This window comes from Orcinus orca, chromosome 14, assembly GCF_937001465.1.
Source record: "Orcinus orca chromosome 14, mOrcOrc1.1, whole genome shotgun sequence".
NCBI lineage: Eukaryota > Metazoa > Chordata > Mammalia > Artiodactyla > Delphinidae > Orcinus > Orcinus orca.
In genome coordinates, this window is record NC_064572.1 from 16822331 (window position 1) to 16840023 (window position 17693).

Sequence of the window (17693 nt, forward strand, 5' to 3'; positions counted from 1 at the left end):
CATGCAGGTTGCAGGAGACAGGGTGGACATTAAGAACCCTGTCCTCTAAATATGAGGGATTTGTGCTCTGTTTGCTCACTGCTGCTTCTGATTGTGGAGAGGCAGACACGGAGACAGGCAGCCACTGTTGCACTCCCCATACCACTGCTGTAAGCCACTCCCCCTCTGAATAAACTGACTTCTTAGGATTTAAAGGGCTGGCACTCTTTTCTCCTTCATTTTTCTCTTTTTCACCCTTTGGGAGTCATACATTTAAAGACGAGGATATTCAAAAGCAACCACAAATACAGGAAAATTTAGAAAGTACCACACATGCCCAAGGAGAGGTGCAGGCTCAGAAAAGACTTGAGAAGACCTTAAGTTTTCACCTCACACTGATCCCAGCCCAAAGACATCCTATAACAATTAAACAAACAAATAACACACTTAAAAGCCAGGGAAGGGAGAAAATCTGATCTTCAGAGACACGACGTTGTGCGATTCAAATGTCCAGGTTTCAAGAAAAAAAAAACAAAAACCACGAGGCATACAAAGAAAGAGGTAAAAAAGAATTTAAAGAAAATGTCTCTGAGAAACACCAGATGGTGGGCGTAGTAAATAAAGACTTTAAAACTGAAACATGCTCTAAGAGCTAAAAGATGATATGGACAAAGTCAAGAAAACAATATATAAACAAAATTGAAATACCACTAAAGAGGTAAAAAAGGAAAAAATTCTGGTGCTGAGGACTTCCCTGGTGGCACAGTGGTTAAGAATCCGCCTGCCCATCACTTTTAAGAAAGCTTACAATTGGGCCCTGTACCATCTCAAGTCCTCTGTAGCTCCTCTTGAACATTTTTTGCCATAATAATAATTATTATATTTTTTTAAATTTTTATTTATTTATTTATTTTTGCGGTACGCGAGCCTCTCACTGTTGTGGCCTCTCCCGTTGCGGAACACAGGCTCCGGACACGCAGGCTCAGCGGCCATGGCTCACGGGCCTAGCCGCTCCGCTGCATGTGGGATCTTCGCGGACTGGGGCACGAACCCGTGTCCCCGGCATCGGTAGGTGGACGCTCAACCACTGCGCCACCAGGGAAGCCCTGAAAGTTATTCTTTTAAACAGATTCACTCAACGGCTCCGCATCCCACTGCGGTGTTTTGCAGTCTCTTGCAGTCCTGAAAGAACTAGCCTCAGTGAGCTACAGAGCCAAGCCACGCGGGGTAGAGAAGCCTCCTCTTTCATGCATAACCCTTTAAACTCTCCGGGAGGGTGTAGCACCAGGGCTTATGGGAAATGTAGTCTTACGTTCCCTGGCTCACACTGCGCGTGGTTCAGTAAGCCCCTCTGCCGCGGCTCGTCCTGCGCACGTGCAGTTCACTAGCCCCGGTGTCTCGCTTTTCCGTGTCTTGCGGAGAAAATCCTGGACCGTCTAGGTCTGCGCGCGCTCAGAGAGCGGGTGCTGCCTGAGTCAGAGCTGCGGGTGAGCCCGAGTTGGGTGAGGGCCGAGGGGTTCCGGTGCGGCTTGAGGACTGGTGGGAGGTAGCAGTGGGAAGGAACCCCGCGGTGTGACCCCCGGTGAGAGAGCCTGCGCGGAAGGATGGGGGCGGCCTCGGCTGCGAGGAGGGATGGCGGGGTCGGGGCGCCTCTGTCAGGGGAAGGGGCGGCCTCGGTCGTGGGGATGCGGACGTACGGAGCCCCGAGAGGCTGCCGAATCCACGCGACTGCGGGAGGGGGGGCGTGAGTTTTGTATCCAGGCGGAGCCAGGTGTAAATTAATTACTGCTGGCAAGATGATTGATCTACCTGAGACGAGGTTTTCTCATCTGTAAAACGAGAGTATTGATATGTACGACACGGGGTTGTTCTGAGGATTAAGTTTTTACATACGTTTTGAAAATACGGACGTAAAGTTTTTACATATAGCACATAACGTATAGTTGATATTAGCTGATAAGGTGTTTGGAAGATACTTTGCTGTTTTCATTAGCTGTTTTGTTTAATCTTCACAACAGCCTTTATGTAACTGTTTTCTATTTTGACAAAAAAGGAAAACTGAGGCTCAGAGGGTTCAAGTGAAATACACCAGGTCACACAGCCACGGTAGATATCCAGCCTAAAACCAGCAGTGTATTCCTCACAGCACTTCCCGCGGGGCAGAGGGAAACAATCCCAAAGTGTGTGGAGTGAATCTCACCTTGTGGTCAGGTATTCTGGGATTTCTTGCCATCTCGGAACCCTTGGGGCAGACTACATAATGTGTTGCTTGGACTGCAACACTGTCCAATCTTCAGCATCCTCAGTGGCCTTGGAGTTTAGACATGTAAGTTCTGTGACATTTGGAGCCCGGAATGAAACTTCTAAATAAGATGATTTTGTCCTTTAAGCCTAGGTTCCTGTTCCTTTGCAAGTAACAATCTTTATCCTGCTCAGAATGAGCAATGCTTCGCTAATATCACTGCATCCAGAAGACCTCACCATGATGGTGAAAGGTCTGGACCAAGTTTCAGGAAAGATAGGTGAGTGGGGCCCTGAGAGTGGTGGGCAAGGAAGTGTTCATTCTTTGGAGGGTTCACGTGGGCATGGTCTGCAGAGAGAGATCACTAGGCCCAGCTTTTAATAAGCATACCATGCCTTCAGCCTCCACTCACTTTCTCCAAATTCTGAGCTGCTCTCCTGTGACATCCGTCATGATGTGTGCCCCCTAGAGGGATGCTGGCTGCTGCATCTACCCTGACATCATAGAATAGGGTCATCTGTGTCTGCTTCATTTCAAAGCTGAGAAACCTTGACTGTGAGTGTACAAGTAACCTGCCCATAGACGCCCAGTTTGTTAGTGGTGGAGCCAGGAGTAGAAAAAGGCTGTCCATGTTATAACGGGTAAGTCACCCACCAGGTTTTATTACAACTCAGTTAGAAACAAACAAGTTTTTAAATAGACCTTTTCCTGAAGGAACTCCCCCATCCCTTTCTGCAGGGTGATTTCTCTGACTCGAAGGGTAGGCAACTCAGTAGGATATAAGCAAACATATCTTGAGTACTTTTCCTATAGCGTTGATGATGAAAATAATGGTTTGTCTTCTGATGTAATATTATTTGTTCAATTAGTCCTGAATTGGTTCTAAAAGAAAAATGAAATTAATAAATCATTAGGAAGTAAATCCGGGGTTAAATTGCTCAGCCAGGCTCTATAACTTGGCTGTCAGAGTTGCACATGTGAATTCTCCCTCCACATAGTTCTTGCTGACTCCTCAGAGGCCAGAGAAACTTTTTCCCACAGAGGGGCATTTAACCAGCCGGTAGGCAGAAGTTCTTAGGAAGCTCAAAGATTCCTAGCAGCCAGATCTCACATGACCCACTCCTGTTTTCTTTTCCCATAGCTGTACATACAGCCTTCTCTGTACTTTCCCAAAAGGAACAGAAAAAGAACAAGTCCCCGGTGAGTTGTTTGTTTATTCATTTCTCACATTGTCTTCCATTGCAAAAATGATTCAAGATTAAAATGATAAAAATTATTAAGGAATATATAGAGTTAACAGATCTAAAACAAGGAAAAGTCAACATTTAATTATATGGAGATAATCCTAGTTGCTTTGTTAGTATGTATATTACACATATTTTATAACTCATTTTTACAATAATAATTATGTGCAGATTTATCTCTGATACTTTGTACAAAAGGAAAATGCTTTGCTTTGACTCTAAGAATAAACAAAAGTAACTCGTCATGGAATATAAAGACTTTCTGGCCTGAAGTCTGAAAACAATTTCTTTGTCTTAATGAAAGTGTGGTAGTTGACAACCGCACTTAACAAGCGTGAAGTGAATGCTACCTCCGTTTCTCTTCTCTGACTGTTCTTTAGTGGGCACAGGAGGCAGAGAGCCAAAGCGTGACTCAGTTGATGTAAGGTGACGATTTCTTCTGTCTGCTTCTTGGTATGGTCTTCTTCCTGTTGCCTTTTAGCAAAGCTTATCCCCACGCATTCCTCCTCGGTCCATTGTAATTCTTACCTTACTATTGTTCTTGACTAATTTCATACCATGTGGATTTTCAACTATATCCGAGGATGAGACAACCGCTCCAAATCTGAAATTCAGAAGCTGAATTTTGTGCCTCGTTAAGTAAGTAAGACCTATCACTGGTCAGACATATTTTCAAAGCAAACTGTTGATTTTTTCCTATAGGGTTTTTGCAAAGAGTTAGTATATTAGTTTCCTATGGCTGCTGCAACAAGTTACTGCAAATTTGGCGGCCTAGAACAACAGAAATTTATTGCCTCGCAGTTCTGGAGGCCAGAAGTCTGAAATCAAGCTGTTGTCAGGGCAGCACTCCTGCCTAAGGTTCTAGAGAAGACTCTGTTCCCCATCTCTTTTGGCTTCTGGTGGCTGTTGGGAGAGAGGGAGGAGATGGAATGGAAAGAAAACCAAGGTGAAGAAAAATATTCTTTAAACCCTGTATCAGTCAGGGTTTTCCAGAGAAACAGAACCAATAGTGTGTGTGTGTGTGTGTGTGTGTGTGTGTGTGTGTGTGTACACATATATGCATATAACACATGTACACATACACATATATATTCATACATGTATATATTCATCCATTTTAAGGAATTGGCTCGCGTGATTGTGGAGACTGGCAAGTCTAAAATTTGTAGGGCAAATTGGTAGGCTGGAAATTGTCAGTTATAAATATATATATGGAAGTTGAAAAATAATACAGCTAATATTTAGTACCAAGTTCCCCTTCCCTGAGTTCCTCTAGCTGCAGGTCTAGAATGTCTCCAGTGGCAGCAATGTCAGCAGTCCCACAGCTATTTCTTCTAAAACACCATTTATATTCAATTTGAATTTCATTTCTAAAAAACCCCTTTCATTTCTTTTTTGCGCCTTCATCTTTGTTGGCCAGTTCCCTGTTGCAGTTAACTGTTTTTGCAAATGTCTTATTGCTGAGAGACAAGAGGCAACACAACTACATGCTTTGCTATGTGTGGTGAATGCACAGCAACCAGTCACAGGCAGACTTTGGAAAAACCGACATGATTGATCATTGTTCATGATGTGTGTCTGTTATTTCGTAGTGATTTGTGGACTGAAAAACAAGCAGTGAAGTTTCTACTTTGTGCAATTACAGTTATCCTAGTAACTAAAAATCTGACCCGTGTTGTTGGGCTGGTGTTATTTAACTAAATTGTGGTGACTGAAATTCATGCCTATTAGAACCATGCGAAGTTGGACTATCTGTATAGACATAAACATTCATACATACCTATCTATTAACAAATTTGTAGATGCTTAAAAGTTTTGCCTGGCAGTGTGGGTTATCAGAGACTTAGGAGAACTCTTGTGTAAAGGAATAATCCCAAGATTACACATCATCTATTCCCTGAACAGACCAGGGCATTTTAAAACATTTATTTATTTTTTGGCCATGCCATGCGGCATGCAGGATCTTAATTCCCCAACCAGGGATCGAACCCGTGCCAGCTGAAGTGGAAGCATGGAGTCTTAACCACTGGACCGCCAGGGAAGTCCCTAGACCAGGGCATTTTATATCACTGAAGCCCCAAACTCAGTTCTCTCCTGATTTTATGCTATTTGTTAATCCAGTTTGCATCCATACCAGTTTCTAAGCTTTCTGAGGGTAGAAACAGTGTTTTATGTACTTTATATATCCACAGAAACTAGGACACTTTCATACATATAATGTATTTTATGCTTGTGTGGACATCTATGTATGTATATACACTGTAAGGGAGCAAAATTTGCCACACCAAAATGTGTCTCTTTGGCATGAGGATGAATTTAGGCTGATTATTATTATTAGTTTTTTACATCTTTATTGGAGTATAATTGCTTTACAATGTTGTGTTAGTTTCTTCTGTATAACAAAGTGAATCGACTTTGTATACATATATCCTCATATCTCCTCCCTCTTGCGTCTCCCTCCCACCCTCCCTATGCCATCTCTCTAGGTGGTCGCAAAGCACCGAGCTGATCTCCCCATGCTATGCGGCTGCTTCCCACTAGCTATCTATTTTACATTTGGTAGTGTATATATGTCCATGCCACTCTCTCACTTCTTCCTAGCTTAACCTTCCCACTTCCCATGTCCTCAAGTCCATTCTCTACGTCTGCATCTTTATTCTTGCCCTGCCACTGGGTTCATCAGTACCGTTTTTTTTTTTTAGATTTCATATATATGTGTTAGCATACGGTATTTATTTTTCTCTTTCTGACTTACTTCACTCTGTATGATAGACTCTAGGTCCATCCACCTCATGACCAACAACTCAATTTTTTTCCATTCTATGGCTGAGTAATATACCACTGTATATACGTTAGGCTGATTATTTTTAAGAAACAGAAGACTCAGGAAGTCTTTCTTTTTACCTAAAGAATTTAGATATAGGGCCTATTCTTGGAGTAGAGCTGTCACAGAGAAGCTGCAAAGAATGAAGGCTATATGTGGTTGGGGAAACTCTGCAGCAGCGGTCCCCAGCCTTTTTGGCACCAGGGACCAGTTTTGTGGAAGACAGTTTTTCCATGGGATGGGGGCGGTGTTCGGGGATGGTTCAGGCGGTAATGTGAGTGATGGGGAGCAATGGGGAGGAGCACTTTCTTGCCCACCACTCACCTCCTGCTGTGCTGGTCCAAGGCCCAGGGTTTGGGGACCTGTGCTCTACAGGGCCTAGAGATCAGTGTCTATTCTGTGTCCCATTGTCTCTGCAGGCCCAGTAAACCTTTGTTCACCAAACTTTTGCTTTTCCATTTCCATGTAAATTGCCTTCCTCCCCTTTGAAGTCCCAAATCACTACCACTAACATCCTTTTTTATCTTTTGCTCAAGATGGTATTTAAAGTGAGGGTTTCAGCCATTTTGGCAAGTTACTTAGCTTTCCTGGGTCTCTCCACTGTATACATTTTATTAAACTTTTGTTTGATTTTCTTTTATTAATCTCTCTCATGTCAGTTTATTTTTTTTATGGAAGTATAGTTAATTTACAATATTATATTAGTTTCAGTTATATAGCATAGTGATTCAGTATTTTTGCAGATTATACTCCAATATAGATTATTACAAGATAATGGCTATAATTTCCTGTGCTATACAGTATATCCTTGTTACTTATCTATTTTATACATAGTAATTTGTTTATGTTAATCCCATACCCCTCCTCCTTTCCCTCTCCCCTTGGTAGAAATGTAAATTGGTGCAGCCACTATGGAAAACAGTATAGAAGTTCTTCAAAAACCTAAAAATAGAATTGCCATACTATCCAAGGAATTCCACACCTGGGTGTATACCCAGAAAAAAATGAAAACACTAATTCAAAAAGGTACATGCAGGGCTTCCCTGGTTGTCCAGTGGTTAAGGTTTTGCCTTCCAATGGGTTCGATCCCTGGTCGGGGAGCTGTCCCGCATGCCTCGTGGTGAAAAAACCAAAGCATAAGAAACAGAAGCAATGTTGTAACAAATTCAATAAGGACTTTAAAAATGGTCCACATCAAAAAAATCTTTAAAAAAAAAAAAAGGTGCATGCATCCCAATGTTTATAGCAACTTTATATATAATAGCCAAGACATGGAGGCAACCCACGAGCCCACCAACAGATTATTGGATTAAGAAGCTGTGTGTTACTCAGCCATAAAAAAAGAATGAAATTCTGCCATTTGCAGCAATGTGGGTGGACCTAGAGAATATTTGCTTAGTGAAATAAGTCAGGCAGAGAAAGACAAGTACTGTAGCACGTCGCTTATATGCAGAATCTAAAAAATAATACAAATGAATGCATATGCAAAACTGAAACAGACTCACAGATACAGAAAACAAGCTTGACCTAGAGAATATCATCCTTCCTTTTATCCATGTGGTGTAGCACATTGATTGATTTGCAAATGTGGAAATATTCTTGTGACCCTGGAATAAATCCAACTTGGTCATGTTGTATGATCCTCTTTACATATCATTGGATTTGGTTTGCTAATATTTTGTTGAGGATTTTTGCATCTGTATTCATCAAAGATATTGGCCTGTAATTTTCTTTTTTTGTAGTGTCTTTGTCTGGTTTTGGTATCAAGGTAATGGTGGCCTCATAGAATAAATTTGGGAGTGTTCCGTCCTCTTCAGTTTTTTGGAATAGTTTGAGATATGTATCTGGTAGAATTCCCCTGTGATCCCCTGACCAGGGATCAAACCCGTGCCCCCTACAGTGGAAGCACTGAGTCCTAACCACTGGTCCGCCAGGGAATTCCTAAAGGGAGTTTTTAAATTACAGATTCAATTTCACTTCTAGTGGTTGTTTTGTTCAAATTGTCTGTTTCCTCTTGACTCAGTCTTGGCAGGCTCTGTGTTTCTAGAAATTTGTCCATTTCTTCTAGGTTGTCCAATTCGTTGGCATATAACTGTGTCAAAGCCTCTCTTACGATTTTTTTTTATATCTCTGTGGTATCCAAATTGGAAATGAAGAGGTAAAACTCTCATGTCAATTTAATTCTTAGAGCAGCCAGAAGAACCCAGAGGGTGGAGGAAAATTTCTTCCTCTCTGACAACATTACGCATGAATTAATAGATTAATTGGGTATTTTCACTATGTTTCTCTTTGTCCCACCACATATACACAAAACAGGGAATATGGTAAACATAAAAACTTTTTCTAATAAACTCAACAGTGAACATGGTGAGGAATTAGTTCCTAAATATCTTTTTCTCTGTCATACAGTTGTCAATATTTCAGATTGATCAGATATATGCTCTTACAGGGATCAATTTCATTTGAGGATGTGACTGTGAACTTCACCCAGGAGGAGTGGGGTCAGCTGGACCCTGATCAGAGGACTTTGTGCAGGGATGTGACGCTGGAGAACTACAGAATCCTCATCTCATTGGGTAAGCAGAGCTTCTCTAAGTAACAACATCAGACCTATCCTTTCTTTGTTACCAAAGCATATGGATCTTTTGTAGAGGTTAATGATATTTAGGTTTGGACACTAGGAATATTGTTTGTGTTTTCACCTCCCCATTGAAAGATTCCAGTGGGCTCCTTCATTGTGCAGTTCCTGAAGCTGGTCCTTGGTTTTTCTTCTGAGTTCCTGAAGCCAGGCAGTGTTCTCTATGTCCTGTATCACTTTCCACTATCAGGGCATTGCATTGCCAAACCAGAGGAGATCTTCAAGTTAGAGCAAGAAGCACCATGGATATTAGAGGAAGAATTTGCAAGCCATTGTTACCCAGGTGAGTAATCCAGGGGAAATTAGATCCCAGGTGGTTGTTTTAGATATCAGCATCTTTGGAGCATTTTGAACAAATCTATTTAGAGGCTCCATCTGTTTGGAATTGACTAAGGATGTTTAGCCTACATGCCTCAGATACGTAAATTCACCACCAGATATAGTCTCACACATAAATGTTTTCTTTTTCGCTTGGCTTTTTAGGAGTTTAATCCCTATTACCTGTACCTTGAATTTCATTCCTATCTCATAATAAATATTTTATCTTAGTTAGTCCCCTTTCATCTAAGCATTCTCAGTTGCCCACATTCTCTTCTATCAAGGACTTCTTTTGTTTTCAGGAGTTAATTAATTAATTAACTTAACCAATACTGCTTGAGCACTTGGTCCATGCCAATCATACTCTAAATGAAATAGATACAGCAGTGGGTGAAATAAGTCCCTTGCTCTCAGGGAATTTACTTATTAGCAGGAAACAGACACAGGAACCTGACTGCCCTGTGAGAAAATGATGTACAGGTGTGGCAAGAGTAGAAGCAAGGAGACCAGTCAGGAAAAGAGATAATGCCGTTGACTAGGTTTAGGGGGACAGAGTGTATAAAGTGATGGAGTTCTGGGTGTATGTTGACAGTGGGGTTAACAAAATTGGCACATGGACTCTAATCTACCTCCTCTAAATACTTCATTCCTCTGGTAATTTCTTAGAACAACATCCTTGTCTACTTGTGCTCCCTGTCACATTTACTGCATAATTCTCTTGATTGGGCATATTTTACTGTGAATTCCACTCTTTGTAATTCATCCATTCTTATTGAACCTTTAATTCTCTATTCCTGATGTTTCTTTCACCCCTTCTATCCATTTTGGAAGGTATATTCGTGAAGGGCCACATAAATATATGTACATTCATTGCCAACTTTACTCTCCCCTTTTCTACCCCAGTAGCTTTGATTAGTTGGTTCACTGTTACCCCGTCCCCTCAGCTCCTCAGAAAAGTGGAGGAAATGGAAAAATTTATTTGGAACTTTTATTTCAGAAGAATGATTCTGAAACCAAAGAGTCAGATAAATAGTATTTGTGTATTAGCCCAATTTTATAAGTAGTTTAATTCATAACGTATGTTTAATTTTTCTTATTTTTAGGTGAATTGAAAGTTGATGGCATGATGAAGAGCAAAGAAAACCAAGACAGACATTTATGGCAGGCTGCATTTATCAATAACAAAAAAGTAGTTACTGTGAAAGAGAATGTATTAAGAAAACCATTTAATTTTTGCATAGACTGTATTCCTTCCAGAAGAATGCCCAGTAAATATAACCTAGATGGAATCAGTTTAGAAAATACATCAGAGTTAACCAATAATAATAGAAACTATTCAGGAAAGAAATCTGATGATACCAATGGGTGTGAGAAATTGATTCCTGAAATTAATCATGAGAAAACTCATATTGGAGAGAAACTTAATGATTTTAATAAAAATGAGAGCACTTGCTATCATAATGAGGATTTTATTCAGCAACAGGAGAGTCACAGTGTGGAGTAACTATTTGAATATAATGAACACATTAAAGCGTTCCACGGTAATGCCCTCTTCATTACTCAAGAATGAACTCACACAAGAGAGAAACTCTGTGATTATGGTGAATGTGAGAAAACGGTCAAGGATGAGTCAAACCTCATGTTACATGAGGTAATTTACTCAAGGAAGAATCACTATAAACTTAATGAATGTGGGGAAACCTGTGATAAGTCAGTCCTCTGGAAGAAACGTCATAGACTTCACATGGGTGAGAAATACCACGAGCGTAACGTATGTGGAAAAGCCTTCTTCCAGAAGTCAAACCTCACAGTACACCAGAAAACACACACAGGAGAAAAACCCTATCAATGTAATGAATGTGGGAAATCTTTTTACCGTAAGCCAGCCCTCACTGTATATCAAAGAATTCATACAGGAGAGAGACCCTATGAATGTACTAAGTGTGAGAAAACCTTCTATCAGAAGTCAGCTCTCCATCGTCAACATCAAAGAATGCACACAGGGGAGAGGCCTTATAAATGTAGTTAGTGTGGAAAATCTTTCTCCCAAAAGTCAGACTTGACTGTGCATCAGAGGTCTCACACAGGAGAAGAACCTTATAAATGTTATGAGTTTGAGAAATTCTTCAGTATAAAGTCAAAACTTACTATACATCAGAGAATAGGCTCAGGGGAGAAGCTCTACGAATGTAGTGAATGTGGGAAGATGTATTATATGAAGTCAACCCTCAATAAACATCAAAGACTTCACACGGGAAGAAAATATATGAATGCAGTGAATGTAGGAAGACCTTCTGTGGGAAGTCAGTTCTCCTTAAACACCAGAGAACTCATACAGGGGAGAAACCTTACGAATGTGTTGAATGTAGGAAAACCTTTTCTGAGAAGTCAACCCTCAGTAAACATCAGAGGATTCATACCGGGGAGAAACCCTTTGAATGTAACAAATGCAGGAAAGCTTTCTGCCAAAAGTCACAACGCATTCAACATCAGAGAATTCATACAGGGGAGAGACCCTATGAATGTAACGAACGTGGGAGAATGTTTTGCCAGAAGGCCTCCCTCAATGTACATCAGAGAACACACACAGGAGAGAAGCCCTATGATTGTAATGAATGTGGAAAATCTTTCTATAATAGTTCATCCCTCGTTAAACATAAGAGAATTCACTCAGGGGAGAAACCCTATAATTGTAATGAGTGTGGGAAGACCTTCAGCCACAGACCCACTCTTGCCACACATCAGGGAATACACACAGAAGAGAAACAATGTAAAGACATTTATACAAAACACTCCTCCCACAATTCAGAGCCTTTGGTATGACAGAAACTATATCTGGGGAAGAAACTCTATGCATGTAATGAATGTGAGAAGTCCTTCTGCCAGAAGTTAGCCTTCAGTTTATATCAGAGAACTCACACGGAAGAAACCCTGGCAGTGTTTTTATCAATATACATTTCATTTTGCTACTCAGCACATTGCTAATCTGTATTTCTGAGTTTCTCTTGCAACCACATGGGACAATGTGAATGAGAACTGGCCAATGGAATGTGAGCATAATGATGTCATTCACTTCTAGGTCTGAGACATGATGGGCTCCGTGGCAGTCCTTTGTGTTCTCTGTTCTCTGTGGGGTAGGAATGTAGTTGCCTTCCATTGAGAGGTCTGTATGCACTGTACATTGGTGAACTCACACAAGAGTGGAGACTCCTGTCAAAATCCTGAATGCTTAGAAGCCTCATCCATGAATCAAACTCACTGTAATGGGAAAAATCAGAGTCAAGAAATCTATTGGTTACAACAAATGTAGAAAGGCTTTACTAAAAGGTGATATTTCACTGAACCTCAGGTAAATCAGAGTACAGTAAAACTTTATAAACGTTTGGCTTTCTGAAAGTTTTCAGTGAAACATACTTTATTATAGTTCAGAGAATTTTTACTGAGGGAAACAATTTAGAAAACAAATTTTTTTAGAAAAATGTTTTGGTAACAAAACTTTTGCTAAATATAATAAAATATTTATATGTATGTAGCCGCTGTAGTACATGTGTTTTTGTAAAATATCACAAATATTTTGAATGAATCATGTATACAGCGTTATGTATGTGTGAAAATTCCTTGAGCTGTGGGAGACTTTTATACGAGTGTATTGTATAATATTTTCCGTGTTTAAAATTTTCACTGGAACCCAATAGAATCAAACTAAAACATCAAGATCCTTAATTTAATGACCATTATGACATAATTATCATTGTAAATGTCACTGCAGTCTTTTATATTTTAACTATATATATATATATTTTTTAATTAATTTATTTTTGGCTGTGTTGGGTCTTCATTGCTGCCTGTGGGCTTTTCTCTAGGTGTGGAGAGCAGGGGCTACTCTTTGTTGCGGTGCGCGCGTGGGCTTCTCATTGTGGTGGCTTCTCTTGTTGTGGAGCACGGGCTCTAGGTGCGTGGGCTTCAGTAGTTGTGGCACATGGGCTCCGTAGTTGTGGCTCGCAGGCCCTAGAATGCAGGCTCAGTAGTTGTGGCGCATGGGTTCAGTTGCTTCATGGCATGTGGGATCTTCCCAGACCAGGGCTTGAACCCGTGACCTCTGCTTTGGAAGATGGATTCTTAACCACTGTGTCACAAGGGAAGTCCAAACACAATATATATTTTATGTGAGATTATATGTGACACATTTAAAGTATCATGCTACCTGACCCTTGAATAACGCAGGGGTTAGGGACACTGAACCTCTGTGCAGTTGAAAATAAGAGTATAAATTATAGTTGGCCTCTGTATCATGGTTCCACATTCACAGATTCAACCAACCATATATCATATAGTCCTGTAGTATTTACTATTGAAAAAAATCCACATATAAGTAGACCCACACAGCTCAAACCTGTGTTGTTCAAAGGTCAACTGTACACACATCTTCTCTACTATGTCCTGGTGTATATTAATGGGTATGGCCATTGTTACTGAATGGTCTGTTCACTAAAGAAGCCAACGGTATTTTTGCCAGCCACATGTTTCTCTAATAACAATTATTTACATACAAAATAGAGGCTAAGTTCACAATTTTTACCTCTAGCATAAGCCTGAGTTTAAGAAAGCAGCTGTGAACAGTAATGCTTGAGAAAACAACCCCCTCTTTCAATGTCCTGAAATGTTTAAATGGGGACCCTAAGTAGGTTTGAGTGTACCAGCCCAGTTTAGATGGAATTAGGAATTATTTGTATAGTAACATGCTATATATCGTTGTCTTTACTTCCTAGTATTAGCAACCATGGTATGGTGCAGAAGTTGGCAGACGTTTTCTGTAAAAGGCCGTATAGTAAATATTTTAACCTTGTAGGCCACATGTGCTTTCTGTCACTTTTTTTTTTACAACCTGTAAAAACCATTCTTAGCTCATGGCCCATTGGAAAACAGGTTGTTGGCCAGGTTTGGCCTGTGGGCCAAAGTTTGCTGACCTCTGATGTAGCAGTTAAGGGCATGGACTCTGGAACCAGTTACTAGACTCAAATCCCAGTTCTACTGCATATTAGCTGTGTGACCTGGGCCAAATCCCTTATCTGTTCTGCAGTTCCTTATTTGCAAAATGATGATAATGATATTACCTACCCCATAGGGTTCTAGTGGAGATTAGGTAAGTTAGTAAATGTAAAGTACTTAGACCATTGGATAGAGTGTAGTGTTAGCTTTTCTATGAGTAGCATAATTTCCTTGCAACAGATTTGTAGGAGCTTTTACAGACTTGTGATCAGTTATTCACCAGCTGTCTCTCACTTGTTCCATGCCAACAGAATGTTGTTTTTGTTTCACTGTCCACCTTTCCTCTGTATGATACAGGAGTTAATGATCTAACGTAATTTATTTTCAGCTTTTTGACTATGACTGTTAAATAAAATTGTAAGATACAGTTGGCCGTCCATACCCGAGGGTTCTACATCTATGCATTCAACCAACCACGAATTGAAAATATTTGAAAAATAAATTCTGGAAAGTTCCTAAAAGCAAAACTTGAATTTACTGCATGCCAGCACTGTTTACATACCATTTACATTGTGTTTACAACTATTTACATATTATTTGCATTGTATTGGGTATTATTTAATCTAGAGTTGTGTTTACAACTATTTACATATTATTTGCATTGTATTGGGTATTATTTAATCTAGAGTTGGTTTAAAGTACATGAGAAGGTATGCATAAATTATATGCAAGTAATACACCATTTTATATAAGGGATTTCAGCATCCACGAATTTTGGTATCTGATGTGGGTCCTGGAACCCTTTCAGGACATTTGGTCCTGTCCAAAACATCCACTGAGACATTTGGTCCCTGATCCATTAAATAATGCAAACATTTAACTTCATTAAAAATTTATGTAATTTTTGTTGTAATTCATGATGGATTTTGGATTTCACATTTATTCTTCCTCGTCGTGAAGTTTGGCAGGGTTACTCTTCAGTCGATGACCAACTGCTTCTGAGTATATATTGACCTGATTATTGGTTTCATGTTCGTTATATCTGCTAACAATTTTGGTTATATGAATTTGATTTTGTTAGTATCGTTGTGAAATTGGTGGCCCTCTTTGAATGTGACCACCAAGAACTGGGTGATAACTTATTCATTGCTTTGCTATTCATCCTTTAACACTTCAGTAAATCTCCAAATTGAAGGATGATGCACTACCATCAGCTTTGGAAATTTGTTATGCCAGCCTTTCACTGTGTTGTTTGTCCTCTGATCACCAGTTAGTACTGATGTATACACATTCCAAGTTTCTGGTGGAAATCTTGCAGTTTCTGGTTTTCTGCTTCTGCCATGCCTTCCATGAACATACACTCTCTCTACATAATCCATTAGGTATCTAAATTTTCTTTTGCAGTCTCCACAGTGTACTCAAAAGTTTCATTTATAACTTCCATAGAAAAATGGAAGTTCAAACAACAGGGATGTACAGGTGTTACTGTACACTGTCATATACCCTGGCTTTAGATCCAAAGAAGACATTTTTTACCACAGTGATTGTGTAACAAGCATCCTTTTACTTATGCACTTGGTAGGGGTAATTGAATCTTACTGATATTTGCAATCTTGAAATTCATCATGCATGATGAAGGGTTAATGTTGAGGTTTCTTTCCCATGCAAATTCAAGTACTTTCTCATACATGTATATCTGTGTCTTCTCATCCTTTCATTGTCAGTGCATAAATCAGTGGCATAGTATAACCCAGTACTAGACTGTGCACAGTAAATAATTGAGTGACATGTGTTGGTGTCATCTTGAAGATGCCATCAGTGAATCTTGTTGTACTGGCACTGATATAGTGAATATTGTCATCAGTTGTGTAAATAAGAATTCTTTTTTCATCTTGAGCACCAGAATCGTGCATAAAAAATGGTTTGCCTCATCTGGTCACTTTACACTCCTCTGGAATTTCAGTTCCATGCAATGATGTTGGGTTTGGAGGTCAATGGGTTCTGGAGCTCCCACCATCTCCCCTTTGGAATATATTCAGGGTTTCATAAGCAGGTATGAGGAAACTGACATTGTTAATTCAGCATACTTCCTAACCAGCAACCCCAGGTTTTTATAATCTTGTTCATACACGAACTGCATGTTCCTTGGGAGTGTCAGTAGCTTCCATCATATTCTCTGAAAAGTTGATAACTCAAGAATGCAGTTCAAATGAGACCCCCAGGAAGCTCTCAGATGTCCTAGACTCTGCCCCCCAATCACCATTTCACTGGTTCAGTCTGCCTGGAGAGCAAGGTTAAAGAGTTGGAGCTGAGTGTCAGAGCTTCATTTGGAATTTTGTGATCAAATGTGTGGACTCAGCAATTGCTCCTATGACAACTTAAGTGGCCATGAAAAATCATGTAGATGGCTCCAAGAGAGGTTCACGGGAATCCATCTGATCCTTCCTTGTCTTGTGATCTTTCTTAGCACAGAACAAGGAGCTTTCCCTCGTTGGCTCAATCAGAGCCCTTTTCCTCTGAAGTGAGGGTTAAAGGACAAGATATCAGGTCTCTTTCTGCTTGAGGATAGGTAAGGACAATGATCTTTGTGTGGGCAGGATAGCTTTAACACCTAGAACTGTCTGAGGTTTTATTCAAATAAAAATCGCAAAGATTTGTTCCTTCAACTTAGGAGAGATGCTAGTAACAACTAGGCTGGTTTGATGAGTTACTATTGTAAAAGTTGCATGCGAAGAGTTAACACATCAGAAGAGATACTCCTCAATCTGCCCTAGGTTAAATTTGTAAAGGTAAAGTGTTATTAATATAAATATTTCAGAAATTTTATACTTTATGGATATCTCTGGAAATTTGTCAGTGCCCTCTCTGTTGATAATATGTTTATAACCTTAGGAATAAAATTCTTATGAAGTAGTTACGTACAATTCTTCAACAGAGGAGTGTATTCTCATTCTGTTATTATTTGCTACAGATATAAATTAACCACAGCCACCAAGTGTCTGTCATCTGCAGGTAGTTTTTCATTCTGAGGCTTGCCTGAGCACTCTGCTATAAGCTCAACAGGTCAGAGTTTCTGTCTTCAGCAAAGGACAGTCATGGAGCCTCATGGTATAGTACTGTCCAAAGTACTTCAATGATGGATACTTCAAAGAATAGACTCCTGGTTACAGCTTCTGAGATAACATCACTTGGACAACTTTCAGACTTTACCAGTGGACTCGGGATTTCTAAGACTCTTCAGCCCAGAAGTAGATGGCTTCAGGAGAGCAGGCTAGTAACCCAAGACCCAGAGGAACAAGAATATATTACATTGGATCAAATGAATTGATGAGAAAAATTTTATTATTGCTGTTCATAGGAATATTTTATGTTGTTTTAATTTTCTATTTCCTGTATGTTATGGGATGAATTGTGTTCCCCCAAAATTCATATATTGAAGTCCCAACACCCAGTACCCCA

The 17693-nt window shown here is 40.0% G+C and overlaps 1 protein-coding gene and 1 pseudogene across 18 annotated transcripts; both read left to right on the plus strand.

Moving 5' to 3' along the window:
- The first annotated feature begins 312 nt into the window (after positions 1-312).
- Positions 313-13050, plus strand: LOC117198136 (zinc finger protein 33B-like). 18 transcript variants are annotated; one of them, XM_033412958.2, is made up of 7 exons: positions 328-1466; positions 2126-2190; positions 2370-2501; positions 3363-3421; positions 8739-8865; positions 9118-9210; positions 10349-13050. In XM_033412958.2, exons 3-7 carry the CDS (start codon positions 2417-2419, stop codon positions 10747-10749), a joined length of 765 nt encoding a protein of 254 aa, XP_033268849.1. In that variant the 5' UTR covers positions 328-1466; positions 2126-2190; positions 2370-2416; the 3' UTR covers positions 10750-13050. The 18 variants fall into 18 exon arrangements, 6 of the variants coding, with proteins under 6 accessions (XP_033268850.1, XP_033268849.1, XP_033268846.1 ...); XR_004479099.2 differs by adding an exon at positions 2761-2862 and having other exon boundaries at positions 313-2501; positions 3363-4104; positions 9006-9210; positions 10349-10405; XR_004479104.2 differs by lacking the exon at positions 2370-2501 and adding an exon at positions 3846-4104 and having other exon boundaries at positions 317-2305; positions 9006-9210; positions 10349-10405.
- LOC105748779 (zinc finger protein 33A-like) lies at positions 10885-13050 on the plus strand (annotated as a pseudogene).
- Positions 13051-17693: the final 4643 nt, after the last annotated feature.